Source organism: Nicotiana sylvestris, chromosome 11 (assembly GCF_000393655.2).
Source record: "Nicotiana sylvestris chromosome 11, ASM39365v2, whole genome shotgun sequence".
NCBI classification, from domain to species: domain Eukaryota; kingdom Viridiplantae; phylum Streptophyta; class Magnoliopsida; order Solanales; family Solanaceae; genus Nicotiana; species Nicotiana sylvestris.
The window spans coordinates 133092343-133113133 of record NC_091067.1 but is presented as its reverse complement, the minus strand read 5'-3'; the positions used below and the strand labels follow the sequence as shown (position 1 = coordinate 133113133).

Below are 20791 nucleotides of genomic sequence, written 5' to 3'. Positions count from 1 at the left end.
TCGGCAGAGTTTTGACAGTATTTGTGTATTGGTTTTCTTTTAAAAAAATAAACAATCAATTCCCGAACCGCTATTTCTTTTTTTTTCTTTTTTTTTTCTTTTCAATTTCACAATATTCCTGATATTCAAAAATCTGTCAACACACAAGTCCGAATCGAATAAATGCGCAAGTAGCAGCAAGTAAGATGCATCAGGATGGTCATTTTCATTTTTGGTACACCTGTCCTAGACAGACCCAACCCCTGTGTTGAGCCTCCAAAGTCAAATGCACGTGATGCAAACAAACGTTCCTACTAGGGATCCGGCATGAAGCTGAGTTATTCTAAGTGAAAAAAAACCTGAGGCATATTGTTCTAGCCCTGGCTTACCCAAGTGGACAGCTTGAGCCGAAATGGGGGCAACGTACCGGGAGCACGAAAGTCTGCCCGGCCTAGTTACTTGTCCCAACTTCGTCTTATTTGGTATGACTTCTAACAGAAAGGTGGGTCACGCGCACGTGTACACCATAAATTTAGAAGACTCAGAAAGAAGAAGAGTTTCGTAGCAGTTTTATACACAATTCAGATAATATTAAAGCGGTAAAAGCATCATTTAGCATATTAAGCATAAACATGTAAAAATCAGATAATAAATAAAGCCAACTATAACAGTTATTTTAAGCTCGAACCAGTGGTTCTGGGAAAAGAGTCCCCAGCAGAGTCCCCAGAGCTGTCACACCTCCTTTTTCCGCCCCGCGAGGGTGAAGGAGTTTTTTCCAATTAAAGGACAATCGAAACGGGATTTATTTATTTATTTCAGAGTCTCCACTTGGGAGATTTAGGGTGTCCCAAGTCACCAATTTTAATCCCGAATCGAGGAAAAGAATGACTCCATATTACAGTCTGCGTACCAGAAATCTGGATAAGGAATTCTGTTAACCCGGGAGAAGGTGTTAGGCATTCCCGAGTTCCGTGGTTCTAGCACGGTCGCTCAACTGTTATATTCGGCTTGATTATCTGATTTTATACAAATATGAACTTATGTGCAAATTTTATCTTTTAACCGCTTTATTATTATTGTTTTTAAAAGAAATGTGAACATCGCTTAAAACACGTCTTTGGACTGCGTCACATGAAATGCACCCACAATTCGGAACACATTTTATTTGATGTTTTGGGATTTGGATTTGGGTCGCATGAAATTCACACCCGTGTTTAGGAATGTATTATTATTAAAATCGTGCCTAAAGCGATTAGCGTATTATTATTTCTGGGTAAGACCGTGGAATTCACTAAACAGTCCATCCCGAATTCTAAATATTCAATTAAACATTTATTGAGGGCCCCGCAATTGGTGCATTTTATTGGGCGAGGCTCATCTCATTTTATTTTTAAAGGACAGTCCTAAAATGCCTACATTTTTCTCTTATTAAATTTGTCTCTACAAAATAAAAGAGAAAATGTCTTAATTTATTTACATGCTTGAGTTGTTATAGATGGGTTTCGAATATGATTCATAAAATCTGAAAATGATGCAAACAGGACAGTCCGTTGCCACTGCGGGCCCAGGCCCAACGTGTATGACATAAAACTAGACCTGGGCCGTCTTATTCACATGTTACTACCTAGTTACATTATACTAGGCATGTTCTCAGTTTGTCAAATTAAAAAAAAACTTAGCAATCTAATTTTAATCCTAGACCATTTACATGCTGAAATTAACCAATATTATTTAACTAAACAATATTCCTACCAAGTTCCTAAATGGCCTATTCGTTTGATTTTTTGACTAGGCGGAGTTACTACACCATTTATTTATTTTTAGGCAATATATAGATAGTTCATCCGTTAAGCTATCGTCGGATGTTCCACTATATATATTAAATAGCTACATGATTCTGATTTTTGCAAGCTAAATAATTTATACATACAAATAAAATTCAGAATATAATTAAATTAAATTTAGAATTTCAACTCTTCATTTTCGTATTCATGCTTCATATTTCGGTTTACAATAACCAGCGTGTCAGTTGTGTACCTGATATTGGAAGCAAAAGAAAAGGGAGATCAGCAGAAATTCAGTAGCATAAAACAACAGCAACCCCAGCAACCAGTAACAACCAGCAACGAGAAACTTAGTGACAGATTTTAAAATCAAGACAAAAATCCAGAAACACCGACAACAAACAACGGACAGAAACCAAGGGAATTTTCAGATTTGAAAGGCTAATTAATGTTTAACCCTTAATTTCTAAACCCGTATATCAGAATATTTATCAGGTGTGTACTACTCTCTCTTCTAATTTCCAGCTCTTTTTTATTTGTATTTTTTTTCTTTTCTTTTTCTTTCTTGAAAGTTTTAATATTTTTCGGAATTTTTCTTTCTCTCTTAAATATTCAGCTCTTTTTTTTTTCTCTCTCTCTATCTGTCTTCTGTCTGTGCCCCCCAAAAATCTGATCAAGTTCTTTTATTTATATCTCATCCCAAAACCCTTTAATCAATTAATAAATCAACCACTTTCTCCTACCAAACCCATTACCTTCCCACTCATCCCTCACTACATTAAACAAATATATCAATCCAACCCATTACATCTTGTCCCCCATGCCTACTATAAACAATTACAATATTCCCCCACTATATTATGTCTTGTCCCCCATTATATTAAACAATTATATCAACCTCACCCCATTACATCTTGTCCCTCATGCTTAACATAAAGAATTATTCAAAAATGTTCAATTCCAAAACTACCCCTCCGACCTTATTGCAATTAACATTTTACCCTTCAATGTACTGCAATTTACCAAACTAACCCATCAGCTATAACCAATTCACCTAATCAAACTCAACCAAAATATAGCCAATAAGACCAATTTCTTAAACAATCTCAACAACAAACCATATGAACACAGATGAATCATTCAACCTCAAATTAATGGAAATAAATTAACCATATTGGGAACCAATCCTGCTTAACTTAGACCAAAAATGGATGGGCAAGGAAACAACAATATTAACAACACAATACATGATTCAAACTAAATCAACAAATCAAAAACAAAACAAACTCACATTAAATCACTGGATTAAAAACGAACTTCAAACAAAGATGAACATGAATTAAATCTATTTTAAACAACAAAACATGACGGATTCAAATGATTAAACCAACATATTTCCCTATTACAACTAAATTCTTTTAGACAAATAACAAAACAAAACCGAAGAAGAAACAATTATGAATTTAAACTTGAATCTAACATCATTAACAATTTCTGAAAAATACATAAAACACATGAAACAAACTGAAGAAATAATTAATTAAATTTCAATTTGAATCTAACAAACATTAAACTAACAATTTCACATGAACAAACTGAAAAATTAACAAAACAATGAACACGAACAAAACAAAAATCAAACATTTACCGTTTTTAGATTCGGAATATCAAAACGAAATACGGACAAAATAAAACTCAAAACCCACTAACCGGATTGAACGACGAACAATGATTGACCAACGACGAACTCGTATGGACTGTTTTGACGACCCCAACCAAAACTCGAACAAACGACGACGAAGACGAACCTAAGAAGCAAACGAAGGAGGTGAAGCAGAAGAACATAGTCATGGCAGCGATGAGGGTTTGTTTTAGACTCAGCTGGACGATGCAGCAGCGACATCATCCATGGCGGACAGTGAAAACGCAACAGCTATGGAGAAGATGAAGCAGAAGGCAGAAGCAGTTGGTCGTGTATACGATGAAGTGAGGCAGCAACGTTGGTGACATTGCTGCTCGTCATGCTGGACGCGGGCAGCAGCCATGTTAGCTCAGGTTCGAGCTCGACGAAACAGTAGCAGCTATGGGGTCTGTTTGGACGTAGCGAAGAAGAAGTAGCAGCTGGTCGTTTGGATGGAGCAGCTGCGGGCAGCAGCAAGAACCAGAAACAGACGATGCAGCAGCAACCATGGTTCTTGGGGTCGTTCATGGCTGTCGTTGGGCGATGGTGGAGCTGGAGTCTCGAGGGTTCGTTTGGACGATGAGGAGGGGGAGGTCGTGTGAGGGTGGTCGACGTTGGGCAGCAGGGTAGCAGCAAGGGGGGGGGAAGCCATGGTTGCTTGCTTGAAGCTTGAGGAAGAAGAAGGAAAGAGAGGAGGGGGGCGGATGGGTAGTGTAGGTTTAGGGTTTTTTTTTTTTTTTTTGTATTTTTGTCAAATGTAAGATATGGGGTGTTGGGTATTTGGGTTATGGACCGGGTCGACCCGGTTTAAAATGGGGCGGGTCATGGGGAAGGTTGGGCAATTTTTGGGCTTGTGGTTTGAAATTGAAGAAGAGGCCCAATTCCGATTTTCTTTATATTTTTGCTCTTTTTTCTTCTTTTATTTTCTAAAACTAAATTCTAAAAATCCTTAAATTATTATATAGAAGTAAATTAAGTTATAAAAGCGCAAATTAACTCCCAATAACAATTAACGCATAATTAAGTAATAATTAAGCATAAAATTGTACAATTGGACATTAAATGCTAAAAATGCAAAAGATGCCTGTTTTTTTGTAATTTTCAATTTTTGTAAAACAAACTTAATTACTAACAATTGTAGAATAAAATCCTACATGCAAAATGCGACATATTTTTTTATTTTTTATTAATTTAACAAATAAACATGCACAGACAGAAATACAAATAATTATCAAAAATGTCACAAAAATTCTAAAATTGCACACAAAGGAAAATTGTTTTATTTTGGATTTTTTGGGAGTAATTCTCATATAGGGCAAAAATCACGTGCTTACAGTACCCGCTTTTTCGCATAACTTCACCACACGGGGCTGAAGTAGCAAAGGCAATCACGCAAAACTTCAGCATTCTAGTAGTTGGGTCTGAAGTTCAGCTCTAGAGCTGAAGTTTTTATTTTGTAACTAGCGAACTTCAGCTCTAGAGCTGAAGTTTTTGTGTTGTAACTAGGAAACTTCAGCTCTAAGCTAGCTTGATATTTCTAAGCTAGCTTCAAATGGATATTTCGTTAGATAGCCGCTATAACTTTGGTGATTCTCGTTGAGATTTTTAGTCATAAAGTATTTGTTCATGCTTATAAGTAATTTATCTGATAGTAGTAGCCTATTGCAGTTTGCTGGAAGCCATCCAACTCGTTGTTTCTAATTATCATATATCACCATTTTGTCCAGTAGAGAAATATCTGTAGATAAAAAAAACATCAGAAAGAGAAAAATTAAATGCACAAAGAACTTGGATACCAACTCTTATCAAAATCTAGTTCCCCTTTAGTATTTATGCAGATAAAGAACTGCATTTTCTCTTCACTTTGTTGATACTACTATTTCATCGTTATTTATAAATGTTAAAACACAACCTTGCTTTCTTCTGGTGAGGTATTGAAGGGGAGGAGAAATGGAGCTGAAGTTGTTTAAAAAGTGGATACAAGTTGAAAGTTTTAAAAAAAATGGATATAGGTTAAATGGGGCGACCAAATATGACGTCCCGTGCAATTTTTACAAAAATCTGTGTAAAATGCAAGCTTTGGAGATAAATGTATCAAGATTTAATGACAAAAAGAAAAATATTTGGCGTTTTCCCAGAAATATATGTAATTATTAAAATCCTTGTGAAATCATATTTTAATATCGTTTTCTTCATCATCAAATTCATGCTACGATATAAGCTCCAAATGACAAACAACCAAAACCAAATAGTAGAAAGAAAGAAAGACTTTTTAATGTCATTTCCTATAGGTAATTTAAGAGGACTATATAATTCGTTATACGATTCGCCGGATTAACTAACTCAGCATAAAGAAAGTTCATTACGTCAAAATTAGGGGAATGCTTACTAATAGTGAAAGATTAACATTGGACTTCTAGGAAATAAAATGGGAGGCATCGTGGTATGTTCCACTTCTGTTCAGGGGCATAGGGAGAATATTAGTTAGGAGTTCGGACGAACACAGTAAATTTTGCTTAGATCTTATATGTGTATTAGAAAATCTAATTAAATATGTATAAATATTTAATTGTGAACTCAGTAACTATAACGGGCGATGAGTTCGGCAGTTAGTTTAGACCTCATAAATTTCAAATTCTAGCTATACCTGTGCTTTTGCTGCCCTAGTTTATATCCCGGATTACTCTAATGGAATTTAAATTCAGTATCTTCAGATCACGGCTAATCTTATCTAAACTCAAATCTTTCCACTTTTCATATTTAACTTTCTAAAAGGGAAAAAAAAAAAGATAGGAGCATTGGTCCTTTTTGTCCACCTATTTGTCTAAAAGGCCAGACATGATAAAAGCACTTGAGTTACATAGATGGATGAAGATTTTCGAAAATTTCCGCAGTGGGAATGATCCTAACACAAAAAGTTAATTCAAAATTCAAATGTTCATATTTCAAGAATTAATAAGAACCTCCACTTTTGCCTCTTTTTTTCCCTTCAAAAAGACAAAATCAAGTGTTTATTAAAGAGGCTAATTCCCTGTTTGGAAAGCATCTAATTCTAAAACCAGTGGCGCTTTGAACAAATTTTGCATCACACTGCACTCTCTTCTATTCCTAGTCTTCTCTTTTTACATTACTCAATTTGCCTTATTTCCTTTCCCTTTTTCCATAGCTAAGTTGTAGCTAGGGGTGTACATAGGTCGGGTTGATTCGGATTTTACAATAATCCAATCAAACTAATTGTGTCGGGTTATTAAATTTAAAGACCAAACCAAACCAATAAAACTCGGGTTTTCTCGGATTTTCGGGTTGTTCGGGTTTTTTCGGGTTTTTTCCGATAAAATCTTCGTAGAACAAAACATATAAATTGTGCTTAAAATATTTCTTTAATCCTAGTAAAAATGTAATACAACTATATAAAATATTTTCCAAGAAAATAATACAAAATCTGAGATGTATCATGGCATTATCCTAAAATATTCAACAATAAAAACAATAAAATTATGTAATATAAATATTGTTAATTAAAAAGCCATAATAAAAATAAACATAATCTAAAAGTACTAAGCCATGCTAAAATAAGTAGACTAATAAGGGAGTATTAATTACATGACTAAACGCTAAAGAAAAAATAAAAATAATTTATGCATTTTTATCTAAATTATTGCAAAACAAAAAGTAGATATTCAATACATTCCCTATCGTAGTATTAAATTGAATGTCTTTTGTTAGCATTAGTATTGATTTGACTTTGGTTTGGGCATTTGGTAGCATTATTTAATTTACTAATATTAATGGCTATAAAACTTATTGGAACATTCAAAAGTTCTAAGTCCAACCTTGAAATAATAATATATTAAATATATCTAAAATTTCAATATATGTAATGTCGGGTTGGTTTGGTTTCGATTTGACTTTCTTTAGTTAAAACCAAACCAATTATAGTCGGGTTTTATTTTCCAACATCAAACCAAATCATAGTCGGATTTTTTTTCTCGGTTTGACTCGAATTATCGGGTTGGTGTAGTTTGTCGGCTTCCTTTGTACACCCCTAGTTGTAGCATTTGTGTTGGAAAAGATTGCACAATATAGGGACGAAATAATCAAGGCCTTAAAGAATTTAAGCCTCCCATTTTTGTTGCCGTAGGGATTATGTAGGATTCCTTCGGGATTCTACAAAGTATATGAAATTTAAGTACCAGTAATTAGCTCGAATCTCCACAAGAAGAAACTCTGCGAATTGTTGATAGCAGTAAAAGAAGAATATGGAAATCTATTGTCACTTTTTCAATTTAAATAAGCTGTTAAAAACATTTTGATGATTAAAAAATATTTTTATTAAATAAAAAATAATATGTAACTAAAAATATTAATTTCGGACTAGTCCAACCTTGACTATTAATAATATAGCCAAATTCTTATATCCTCCAAAATAGATTTCAAAATAATCAAATCATATAAGACAAAAAAGTGCTTATAAATACTTCTCCTTTCTTTATTGTTCCAATGAGGGACAAGTTTCCTCCTCTAAAAAAGATTATCCATCAAAACTAACTAATGTAACAATTTGTACATCCAAACAGATATTTGCAACTAGACAAGCAGAATTGTTCTTGCTTTTGCAGAGACTTAGTGAATCTTTTAGTGAAACATATTATAAAAAAGGATCATCGATCCTTTTAACTTTTCATTATATTGTTTGATAAGTTATGTATTAAGAAAAACAACAACAAAAACAAAATTATTGAGATTCAAACTCGTGACACTATGATTTGAATTGTATCCTCTAGACAATCGAATTGTCTCTAGAGAAACTATTAACACGCAACTGAACGAGTATTTTTTGGGCGATAATATTTGTGATTGAGAGTAGATAGGAAATATTAAAACATCATTTAGGTATTAATTATAGAAACATTCCAGTATAAAACGCTAATTAAAATATCCTTAAATTAAACCTCATATAGATATGAAATAGTTTTAATACTACCATAATATATCAAGAATGAAAGGAAAGCAGCCCCTACTTTTAAATTTCAATCACAACTCAAATGACATCAATTTCATAAAGTAGAGATATCCATAATTCCATAAAGATAAATGAAATAATGTGCCAGGTAAAGTATGATTTTGACCTTTTCTTTATCTTTAACTTTTTCCCCCTTTACCTGCAAGTGATAGAAAAAGAAGAGAAAGCGAAAAAAGCAAGAAAAAGTTAGATAAGTGCAAAGAAAAGCTAAGACAAGAAGGTTAGATTGTAACATAAGAGCTAGGGGTGTACAAAGTAAACAGACAAATCGACAATCTGAATCGACAATCTGAATCAAATCGAGAAAAAAATCCGATTATAGTTTGGTTTGATTTGGTTTGGTGTTAGGTAAAAAAACTCGACCATAATTGGTTTGGTTTGATTTTTACTAAAAAAAATCAAACCAAACCAAACCAACCCGACATTACATGTATAGAAGTTTTAAAAATATTTAACACATAAAACTATTTATTGTTGTGTAGTTTATAAATATTTCTTAAATATATTCATAATTTTATCTTTTAACGTATTATTTTAAACTTGGACTTATAATTCTTGAATGCTACAATAAGTTTTATAGTCAATATTAATGTTAATAAAGGACATTCAGTTAAATTGTACTAGGAACGATAATAGTGTTGGGTATCTATCTTTTTAGTTTTTCCATGGTTTAGATAAAATACGCAACTTATTTTTTTATGGTGTTTACCCGTGTAAAAATAGTACTTGTTAGTCGTACTTATTTTAGTAACTTAGTAATTTTAGATTATGTTTATTTTCATTATGGCTTATTAATAATATTTATTTTATGCGATTTTATTATCTTTATTGTTGAATATTTTAGTACAATTAATGCCATAGCTCATCTCGTATTTTATGTTTTTTTTGTTGAAAAACACCTTATATAGTTATGTCTTACTAGGATCAAAGAAATATTTGGAGCATAAATTCTATGTTTTGTGTTATGAAGACTTTATGGGGGAAAAAAACCCCCGAAATAACCCGAAAATCCAAAAAACCCGAGAAAACCCGAGATTAAAAAATCCGACTTTTATTGGTTTGGTTTGGTCTTTAGATCTAATAACCCGACACAATTAATTTGATTTGGTAATTAAAAAATCCGAACCAACCCGTCATATATACACCCCTAATAAGAGCCATGCACAAGCAAGTAGCTAGCTTCTTCTTTCATATAAGAAGTTTCTTCTACCCAAAAAGTTTACCTAACTCACATAATTAGGCTTAAAAAGTAGGATTAGGTCTAAGCATATTTACAGGTAGTCAAAGTCTAGATATGGAAATAACAGGCCTAAAAGTTGTTGCACTAATGTATTAAAGAATATGATTACATCTTAGTTACAAGTAGGTTCAATTTATTGGGGTCAAAAGATATTTCATTTTATGCGATTCAAGAAAACAACGTGTAACAATAAAGTTAAACAGATATAGAAAGGTTAATTATTCTAACTTTAAAATACACTCGAGACTAACTCTTGAAGGTCACAATACATCACAACTCATGTGCAAAGCCAATGGTAATAGCGTGGTCAACTCGGTCTTTTACTCTTTAAATATTTTTCTCACGTCCATCCAACTACTGAAATTCCGATCAACTTAGTCAATGAAGAGGCCATGAATCTACTGTAACAACCGGTCAAACCCAAAAAGATTTAAATTTCTATCAGCGTCATAAATCTTGACCACTATACTTCAGTCTCAAAATAACCGAGATTGAATATATAAACAATTCCTATGTTTACTTCAGTATTTAAAAGATTAATCAAAGTTAGACTATTATTATTGTTGGGAGTGTGTGAACCAAATCTCATATTGGTACGTGAAAAGATTGGAAGTCCACATACAAGGAGTAGGGATCTCTTAATGGTGTGAGGCCTTTTGGGGAAAACCGTGCGGGCTTGGCCCAAAGCGGACAATATCACATCATGTTAAGAGTATCTTTGAGCCGTTTTAACCCAACAACTGGTGTCACAGCCCAAGTTCGGCGGGACGAGTATGAAGATGGCAAAGTGATGGTGCGGACCGGCGCACACACAAGAAGAAGCTAGTTGTGGGCTTCGGTTGCCATAATAATCTAACAATATGGGTGGCACACAATGAATCTCGGGAAATAAAGATCAGTATATCGTGGTAATAGACCACGTGCAACCCTCCTCTTTTTATCTAACAGTCGGACTAATTTTATACTATGTATATAGGCGGAGTAACGTTGCAAGGTGATACAGAAAATTAATCAATTAACTTAATTAGTAAAACCCACCATTAAAAGTTACTGGAGGGAAATAGATTCTTCTCCAACAGCAGCAAAGAACATCGAGGAGAATACGGACTAGCTTCCATTTGGACAAGCACAATGTTTAAAACCTCAAGATTGCATACAAGCAATGAAGCACGCACCTCGACTATTTTATTTTACGAATATTCCAATTCCCAAGTCCTAAAGCTCCACTATACTTTATTCAATCAACAATTATTCTTATCAATATTTAATATGCAAAAACACCACCCGTATACCCAAAAAAACTGAAAAAAGGATTTTCAAACTAAAATTAGGTTGGGTATGGGCTAGTAGTTTTCTTAAGAATACCACAGTATTAGACGTTTTCAGACGGAAAGGGAAAAAACATATGTCATGTACTCATTGGTTGGTATTAACACCAAATGCGCGTAAATTTTCTATATTCTTAGACGGGTTCACTTGATTATCAATTTTTTAATTTGGAACTTTCCTTCCCCTCTTTTCCCCTTCAATTCAATCAACCTTAACCTTTCTTTACTTGTATATTTTGGGCCTAATTCTGTTGAAGATTTTCCAATGACCAAAGAATGAAAGCAACCTTAAACGAATACACATGCTCGGGGTAAACTAGATTCCTACCAAAGAAAGGAAACATCAGAATACCAAGTTGATAACTCAACCGTAAGTTACACTAGGGAGAGACGTACGTGTGCACCAAGTATAAAGAACGTGGACTACTTTTCCTTTCTTTTCGTAAGGGTTGCGTCAGATGGCAAGAAATCACCGGCATTTAACACAAAATGTAGTGAAATCAACACCATTTGAATCCGCAAGTAACAATACATCCAGATTCTTGTTTCTCTATCAAGAGAGAATTTAAGGCATGACCTTTATATGAAGTTACCGGAAGACGGAATCAGCCTCTCTACCTAGGTAGGCATAAAGTCTGCGTACATACTATACTAGATTTGTAGTTGTCAGGGGCAGATGCATGTTAAGCAAGCGGTGTCACGCGACATCGCTTCGTCGAAAATGTTTACTAAATATATCCATTAATACTGTGAGAAAACGGATACCTAAGAAGAAATGACATCACTTGACATAAATTGTCTCCTAGCACATTGGTTATGTGACTGAATTGATCTAAGAGGTCAGAAGTTTGATTCACAACTAACACATACTTTTTTATAAATATTAGAGAGCGCCTCTATGGTTAAAAGTTGTGAATAAGTAGAATTCAACTCAGGACCTTTTCTAACTTAAAACTCAACAAAACTAATGGACTAATGCTATTTACTGTCTAGAAATATGATAATTAAAGTTATTTATTCCTATTCTTCTATAATTTTCGATATCGCTTACAAAAATTCCTGCATACGCCCCTGATTGTTGTTGTTGACCTCTACATGAAGTGATATTCCTTATGATTCTAGGAGGATCTTATTCCACAAATAGGATATTTGGTAATTGTAATCGTAAGAATATAAATATTTGCTATCCCAGATTGACTTCCTTCAACCAAGGACAACATAACCACAAATCTGAACAATACAGGATTCTTTATCTACTAAATATAGATCTGAATTCTGCAATGGAGAGAACATAAACATAATTTATTCAACACATCAAACTTCTTTTGGGACAAAACTGTGGAGCATCACTTGGAAATCCTTATAGCATCTCAAATTATGTGAGAGGTCGTATACAAATGAACATAATGTGTCGATATTTGATGTATTCTTCTTAAAGAGGAAATCAGGTAACCATAGATTGGCAGCAGTAAGGAGCCAATTACAATGCAATATTATGGAAATCTCAAGAATAGAAGATTGCCTCATAAACCGCCAGGCGCCAGTGGCAACATTAATAAACGACATCTAGTAGTTGTTTGCCGAAAGCTCGTTCATTGTTTCCACATCGAGAAAACAAATCTAAGGGAGCATTTCTATCTCCTTTCATAAACTTGGCTGCTTAAGTTTATTTTTTAAGGCAATTTGATAAATTTACCTCTCCAGAAGCATCACCAGTTCACAATGAGAAGTATGAGGAAAGAGATCAACCGCCATTGCTTTGACAGGTTGAAAAGGCTCTGAACTGGGCATAGATTTGGTCCTATGTCGTGCAAGACTAGCACTGCTCATATTTCTCCATCCTCTGTTGTTTTTATTATTACCCCTCTCAGCTTCATCTGGAGAAGGTGTGCATAGCTCAATAGCATTTGCGACCAAGCTCTCAGGATTACAGGAAATATAACTGAAAAGAGCAGATTAAGAAAAACGAGGATTATACTAGAAATAATGCTGGAAAAGGTCTGAGAATAAGAAAACAAAAGAAAGGATAAGTTGATGCATCAAAGGAGCTTACACAAGCCTCCTTAGACGTGAATTAGTCCTCAAAAGTTTGATAACCTACAAGCATTGAGAACAAAAATTAGCTCAAAGCAAGCAGCTCATTTCAAGCCCCGCATATAATAACGGAGGAAACATATAGTAGTATCAATCCCGGGTGGTCACATAAAACTGAATTAGATCAAAGACCAGATGAAATCTTCATCCATTATATGAGACACAAATTCATATATAGCTTAAAAACTGTTGACCAGCTCATAAAGAAGTAAATTTCCGCTCTAAGTACTTGCCCAGATACCAACCAAGGATGAAAGCAGAGAAATCAACTTACTGTGGGATGAAGTCCAACACGTGGAGGATCCACAATTGCAACAACATTCTTGAAATGTCGCACTGAAGTGGTCAAATTATCTGATGAACAACTCTTCCCAAGTTGGGTTTCTGATTCTGTAATGCAACCTGCTGAAGATTCTGACAAGCTTGTACCATTGGTACGCTCAAGGCCTGCTTTTCCCTCGGGTTCCACTGTGTTATCCGTGGAATCAGTATTCCCAATAGGTGCAGTTGCAGACCCAATACCTGATCCCTCATCTGTTTCCGATGCATTAACTATAGAATCAGTCTTCTCTGTGGAAGTTGTATTTTCTTGTATATCTGGAATTCCATCTACTTTTGGAGGTGAAGTAAGGTACTCTCTCAGTACAGATCCCATGACATCCTCGGCCTGCAATCTCATGATGCAAATTCTGGAATTAACATGTGCAGCATAGTTTTTAATACAAAAGATGAGCTATCCTACAGAAGGAGGGAAGGACAGACAAACATAGTCATTGTTTCCAAAGAAATCTATGCTATAGCTACCAAACAAAAGCTCACTGAAATACAGGAGGTTCTTAAAACTTAAAAGTAAGCTAGCTCTCAAACCAAATCCAGATAGACTTCAAAATGCGCGCCAGACCCATCAGGCTTTTACACTTAGTTCAACTTAATATGCCTCATATATCTTTTTCCTTGACTAAAAAGCCTTGCAAATCTTTAATGAAGTTAAACCAGGACTAAAAGTTAAGATTGTTATAATCTCCTCGTAGGGAAAAGGGGGGGGGGAGAGATCTCCTCCTGCTGCTTTAAGCTGTAAATGGTACTTTAAATTTAGTAACAACATGACTTACACAACCTGGATAAAAAAAGAGTATAAATTACTAACAGTATATCAACACTGTATAAGCGGCCATGACCAAAAAGGAAACAAATAAAAAATATGGACAATTTATTGGTAGTGACTAATTTTATAGACCAATTATGATCAGCCAGCGGGCAGACCTATAATACAGAAGCGAAGGGTGAAGATAGAGTGAGAAACCCAGTAAAGATGTAGTCCAATCTGACCTTTCCACAAATAAATCTACAGTTTTTTATCCCATTGATTTCTGCATTTCTTTGAGCATCAGAGACCGCAGAAGCATTCATTTCAATGCCAACAACCTGAAGAAATTGATCAGACAAAACTTCTTACCATCTCAAGACATTCAAACATATTCAATGTGCATATAGATTTTACTTCCTGAAGAAATTGATCAGACAGAACTTCTTATCATCTCAAGACATTCAAACATATTCAATGTGCATATAGATTTTACTTCCTGTTACAAAATGTAAGTAAGACACACTTCTCTTAAACAAGAATTAAAATACTAAGCCAGTAACAGCAAAATGAGAGTAGGATTACAGATATTTTATTTATTTTATGATCCCCTCAAAAGTTCTCTCTGTGTCCGAAATGCTTAACCTACTATCCTTGCAAGTCAAATGGTCCACCTCTTTTTTAAACAGGAAATTTTTTCCCTCCAATAATTAAACAAATCTATATCCACCCAATTTTATTGGATGTCCCCAATGAGGAATTCAAACAATATAAACTGATACTAACTTATATTATCTTGAATTTGAACTGACATATTCATAGTTAACCAAACATATTTCATTTCAAACTATACTCCATCCCAAATTGGATATCTAGCTTTCAGTAACATCCCAAAATTCAACTCAATTCGTATTAAGAAGATTTATTTCCTCTGATGAAACCTTTACAGTGTTTTAACACAAATTTTTCTCTATTTTATTTCCAGAAATGAAAAATTAAACACAATGAGCCCATATGTACCACGACAAATATTACGCATTTAAGCTAACGAGTTTTATTTTAATATATGTACCATACTTAAAAAAGTATTATGTATAAAGTAAAAGTAAGACATTCAATTGGGGACAGCAAATGAAAACACTTATTTGCCTAACTCCACATAATAGTTTACTTGGAACGTTTGCTACTAACTCCTGGAGTAATCAAAGTAGAACATTTTTCAAAAACAGGTAAAGGTAGATATAGTGAATTATTCGGGCAAATATTTAACACCATGAAGCAAAACAATTTCAAAAAAGCAAAATTTGGAATTTAATGGAGTGGTGAACATTACCATACCAACTCGATTAGCCAGAGTCAGACCAATTGTTCCAGTTCCACAGCAAACATCGAAAAGCAAAGTATCAGGACCCAAGCTCGCCCAATCCCCCGCCAGGGAGTACAATTTCTCTGCAGCAAGGGTGTTCACCTGTGCCAATTAAAGAACTTAAAGGCTTGCAACTTCTGAGAGAGAGAGAGAGAGGAAAGAAAAGAATAAGATCAGCTTAGGACAGAGAGAAATAAGCAATAATCTCACCTGAAAGAAGGCTGTGGGTGAAATACAAAACCTAAGTCCATTTATAAAATCGTGAATTTTTGCTTCAGCAACTGCATTATCTGCTTGCAGTTCAGAATAGCTTTCCCTTTTGGGAAACGGAAGGACGCGCAGAGGAGCATCTGCCGGCGCTACATTAGATATACCAGTGTGATCCTGCACTTAGAAGTAGCAACATCAAGGTTGCGTAAAACCACCACTGGCAGATCAAGTACATATTTCACTATTATGAAAAAACTAGAATCTTGAAAAGGTCAAAAACGAGACAACTGAAGGATTTAAGTGTAAATAAAGGATCACTAGTTTGAAGCAAGGATATAGGCATAAATCAAAATTTAAGACAAAAGGATAATAAGGTAGAAAGACACATAGGGTTTAAACTCTCAGCATCCCTGGCTTATTTCCGTTTATGACCAAGTTGGTTTGTTATATATTAGTGAGAAATAACTAATAAGACCAAGATTTTAGAGTTAACCCCCCCCCTCACCATAGATTGAGAAATGCCTTCAAGATTGATGTATGATTACTACCTGAACTACCAGGACAGTAAGAGGTAATGTTGGTGATGCACTAGAAGCTCCCATAGCAAATGCTTTGGCCATACTTTGGAATTCATCATTAACTACTGCATCATCCAGCGCCAGAGTGCAAACCTAAGCAATCCAGCAGTAAAGAAAATGAAAAAAAACAGAAGGCCCAGCAAGTCCTAAGCACAAACTAAAATCAACTGCTCATTTTTCTGAAAATGGTAGATATGAAAGAACAAAATAAGGACTAAGTTAACAAGACATAAACCTGGACAATGAGCATAACCTCTGAAATACTTGCATCAGAATTTTCAACCTTTACTTTTTTACCAGGCATGCGACCTTCTCGAACCTGGATGTAGATATCCCAAAAGAAACAGTCAGTTGGCCAAGCATCACAAACCCGCCTCTCCCCATTTCCAATAAAAGCAAGAAAAGACTGTTCAGCCTCTCCAACATGCACACTGAATCATCTCTGCATGATAGGAGAGGCTGAACAAACTAATTGGTCATAGAAAGAAATTGGACATACAGTAAGTTGCCTCCAGAATCCAGTATTATTCAATCTATTCCAAATAGGTAGGGTTGACTGTTGTAAAAAATCTTGAAAGATAGCAGCATATTTACAAGCAATTCCAGAAACATTTGGGCAGTTCACAGGTTCCTCGACAGCTGTCACACCCTCCCTGGTACAAGGATAATTCCTGTTAAATGGACTATGACAAGGAAAAGAGAGAAAAAAACTAGATGTTGAAAAACTGCAATCACTTTTATCTACCTGAAATTTCCAAGCAGAAACCCCACAGTTGGCTTCCCTAGTACAGAGTATCCAACAGAAAACTCACACTTGTTACGATATCCCTCAATAAGTGGCGAGTCAATTATGCCCTCCAGTTTACATGGTTGACCACCTGCTCAAAGAAATGATCGGATCAAAGGTTATATCATTTCTTAATCAAATTCTAGAAAAGAATAATAGCATCCTAATTCCACACGATTTCAGTGAACAGAAGTGAATCAGTTGTCTATTAACTATAAAGATATAGTCATAGAGCAACAATGCAGTCGATGCAATTCAAAGAAATGATTAAAGTGTACCTATTTCCCTAGATTTGAGAATCCATTCTGGAAGTGAAACACCATTTGGACAGGCTTTACGTGCATTTCGAGTCTGTCCATATGAAAAACAGATAAAGTGGTCAAAAGTCTATTTTCACAAACTTTGAGCAGGAAGTCAAAAGCTTTGAGCGATTTTATAACAATATGGAATAGAGGGATAAGATATCCTAACAAGTTTTTTGAGAGTTTGCATCAAAGAGCTCTTCTTCTGCTCCAGCTGATCAGCGTACGGTACATTAGCAAGAGGAGTCACCACATCACGAACACTCCTACCCTTCAAAACTGAATCACTGGACAGTGGGTCCTCAGCCTCAGTTTCATCTGATATTTTAGTCGAATCCAAACTGTCCCCAGTTTGGGTTTGCTTTTCACCTTGTTGACTGGCCGGAGATGAAGATATTGCCGAATTACCTTTTCTCTCAAATGGCCGCGGAATGACATCTCCAACCTTCAAATTCTTGTTTCCAACAAGCTTTCCATTCAACTCCTGCCAAGTTCGAGTTCGAAAAATAAATGTTTCTGATAATAGCAGAGCTGCATGTCATTCTAATCAAATTTAGACAACAATTGGAATACCTTCAGAGCACTCTTCACTTGTTCTGGATTTTCAAAAGTAACAAATCCTACAACCATGCCTTTCTTCTTTTTTGCTGATTTAAAAGTAACATCCTAAAATTTAAGGAGTCAATTCCAACTAACATCTCATCCCGTTATAAATGAATCCATAAAGAACAGAACAATAATTAAAAAAGGTAAAGAGTAGGGATTATTTTCTTTAGGAAGCTGAATCACGATTCCAGGAGAGCAGACTTGTCCAACCATAGAGCAAACATCCGTACTTCTACAGATGTTAACATTGGTACTGCCAGTAGTCTACAAAATACACCCGCTCTTTAAGGCAATGATGAATTCTAGTGTAGTCATGGATGCAAGGATGAAGGAAGGAAACTTATGTTAACAGGTATGTTCAACATACATGTAGCCATTTTCACTTGCATTCACTTTACTAGAAAAAGAAAAAGGATAATATAGGGTCCCAGGAAACATGACCAACATAAAGGACTGATCTATGTGCTCATTTGCTTTTGAAAGTGATGTATGTTTTCGAGGATCTACGGAGAACCACTGGAAATGAATTATCCATTGCATCACCTGATCACCTCATGTGGTGGAGGATACAAAGACGAATACATGAAAGGAGAAAACATAGAGCTGCCAGTTTCTATATTGCTGTGACAATGTTCAACAGAAAATCAAGGGAAAAACACCTAGAAACACCCCCACCCCCACCTCCACCCCAAAAAAAAATCTAATAGCTCTTTCAAGATAGTGTTTGGTCTCCTAAAGCTCCCTGAGGACCAGTTGACTCACTTGCCAGTTTCTCTTCACATGTCATAATGGACACAACTCTTACCCATTTGTGTAGGTACTTTAACTTTCAGCACAACCCAAATACTAGGAGTAGAACTTTTGAAACAAGCCATACAACGAGAAGAAAAGCCCATAGAAAGTTAAAAATGTTCTCCATTATCTTCTTTGGTCAGGAAAAAGACGAAAAAATTGAAAGTTGCATTTGGCATTAGCATTCCCCAGAGAAGAAAAGTTTGCAGAAAATAAATAATGCTCCTTTGGTCACAAAGAGATGAAAACGTTGAAGTTTTACTTCCTGCATAGTGCATCCACAGTATTCACAGTTTCAATTTTTCCAACAAGTAATCTTTTGATTGATGAACATTTTGTATCCTATTGACATATAATAAATGCATTGACGATTTGACATCTATAAAGATGTCTACTTCACAAAACCAACTCAAAGTGACAAAGTTCACACACAATGTGAAGATAGCTACCTAATCTTGATTAGTGATAACTAAAACTTAAAATATGTACAAGCTCCCTAAGTGAATCACTGAGCGGTTGATGCATAGAAGAACAACATATATCCCATGTTTCAAAATAGCTGAATAAACTCTGTTTTAGGTTCTCCACTACTTTAAAACTGGGAATTAGAAAAATGTTCAGAAAATAAATGCAAAACCAAGATTTCCTTTTTTTCTTATAAAATTCCCGGAGGGCCAGTACTGTTTGAAACTCTGTAGAGAATGAGCCCGCCCGTATCACCTAATGTTCTCTTACCACTGGATCAAAGCACGGGGGCGCAAAAGCTTTCATCTTTAATATCTAGAAATATTGAAAAGAGCAAGAATCTTACATGCTGCTTAAGAAAACACCTTAAATTATCCGAACTCCACTTCATAGGAAGATTAACCAAGCACTTTGACAACCCAGTACCCGACGAACTACATTCCTCCTCGTTGTCTAAGGCTTCCGTCATCATGACGTCATTACACTTCTCTTCTTCTTTATTCTCTGACTTATCTCCATCATCATCCTTTTTAGCTATCTTTTTCGCCCGCTCAGAAGTCGGGTCCCATGTATTATCGGGTCGGGGTCGGAGCTCCGACTCACCATGGGCGTAACGGCAGGAATCACCGTGGCTGCATGAATTATCGTTTCTTCGAAAGTAAGAGCAAAGACTCGTTTTCCATAACGGGTTTGGCTGTTGTTGCTGTTGCCCCGTTTCTGTTTCGGTTTCGGTTTCTTCTCGCTTACGTTTCTCTGTTGGTGTAATTTCAACCGTTAGATCGGTGGAGGTTTCCGGGGAATGGAGTTGCTCTGTTGAATCCTCGCCGTTGATTTTGGTGTTTAGGGTTTCTGTCGACATTGGGGAAGACGGGGCTTGACGGCGGTGAGGTTTTAGCAGTTTGGTTCAGTTAGTACAGTTGCCGTCGATTTAACTGAGGTTTATGTTTGGTGTTCGTGCGAGTCCTACGTGTGACAAATAACTCCACCACTACTGTTCGGTTTTGCCCCTGTAAGGATTTGCGTAATGCCCCTCTTTTAACTCTCTTATATTTTTAGTAGCTCCTCTTAATTCTCAAAGTGTAGTGATTTGAGTCCTACTAGTTTTCATGCAATTACTTTGTACATGTATTTTGTGTTAATTATTACTTAACGAAAGAATAATAAATCATATATACCATATTATTTAGATTTAACACCCTCAAATCCGCCTAACCTATACAATATTTGTCTGTTTCCTATCTAAACTATCGTCTGCCCCCGAAAATTCCCTGAATTATATCATCTTTCATAATAAAACCCCCATGTCTCATTCTTACTAGTGCATGTGATACACTCTCTAAATAATTTTTAAAACATGTCATGTGGCAATCCACGTGGATATTTAATTACGTTGATCTTAAAAATAGGTTTAATTAATATATGTTAATCTAATTACGTGAAAAAATAAAAAAGGGAATTTTGTTGCACCGCCC

The 20791-nt window shown here is 35.3% G+C and overlaps 1 protein-coding gene across 1 annotated transcript; it reads right to left on the bottom strand.

Moving 5' to 3' along the window:
* Positions 1–12316: 12316 nt before the first annotated feature.
* On the bottom strand, positions 12317–20321 carry LOC104233957 (zinc finger CCCH domain-containing protein 24). The gene is made up of 14 exons (XM_009787425.2): positions 19666–20321; positions 18030–18122; positions 17626–17940; positions 17433–17505; positions 17113–17245; positions 16867–17020; positions 16603–16686; positions 16338–16460; positions 15790–15963; positions 15547–15681; positions 14459–14554; positions 13404–13796; positions 13089–13132; positions 12317–12977 (listed from the first exon to the last, which is right to left on the bottom strand). The coding sequence occupies exons 1-14, from the start codon at positions 20176–20178 to the stop codon at positions 12728–12730; spliced, it is 2580 nt and encodes an 859-aa protein (XP_009785727.1). The 5' UTR covers positions 20179–20321; the 3' UTR covers positions 12317–12727.
* Between the last annotated feature and the right edge of the window lie 470 nt (positions 20322–20791).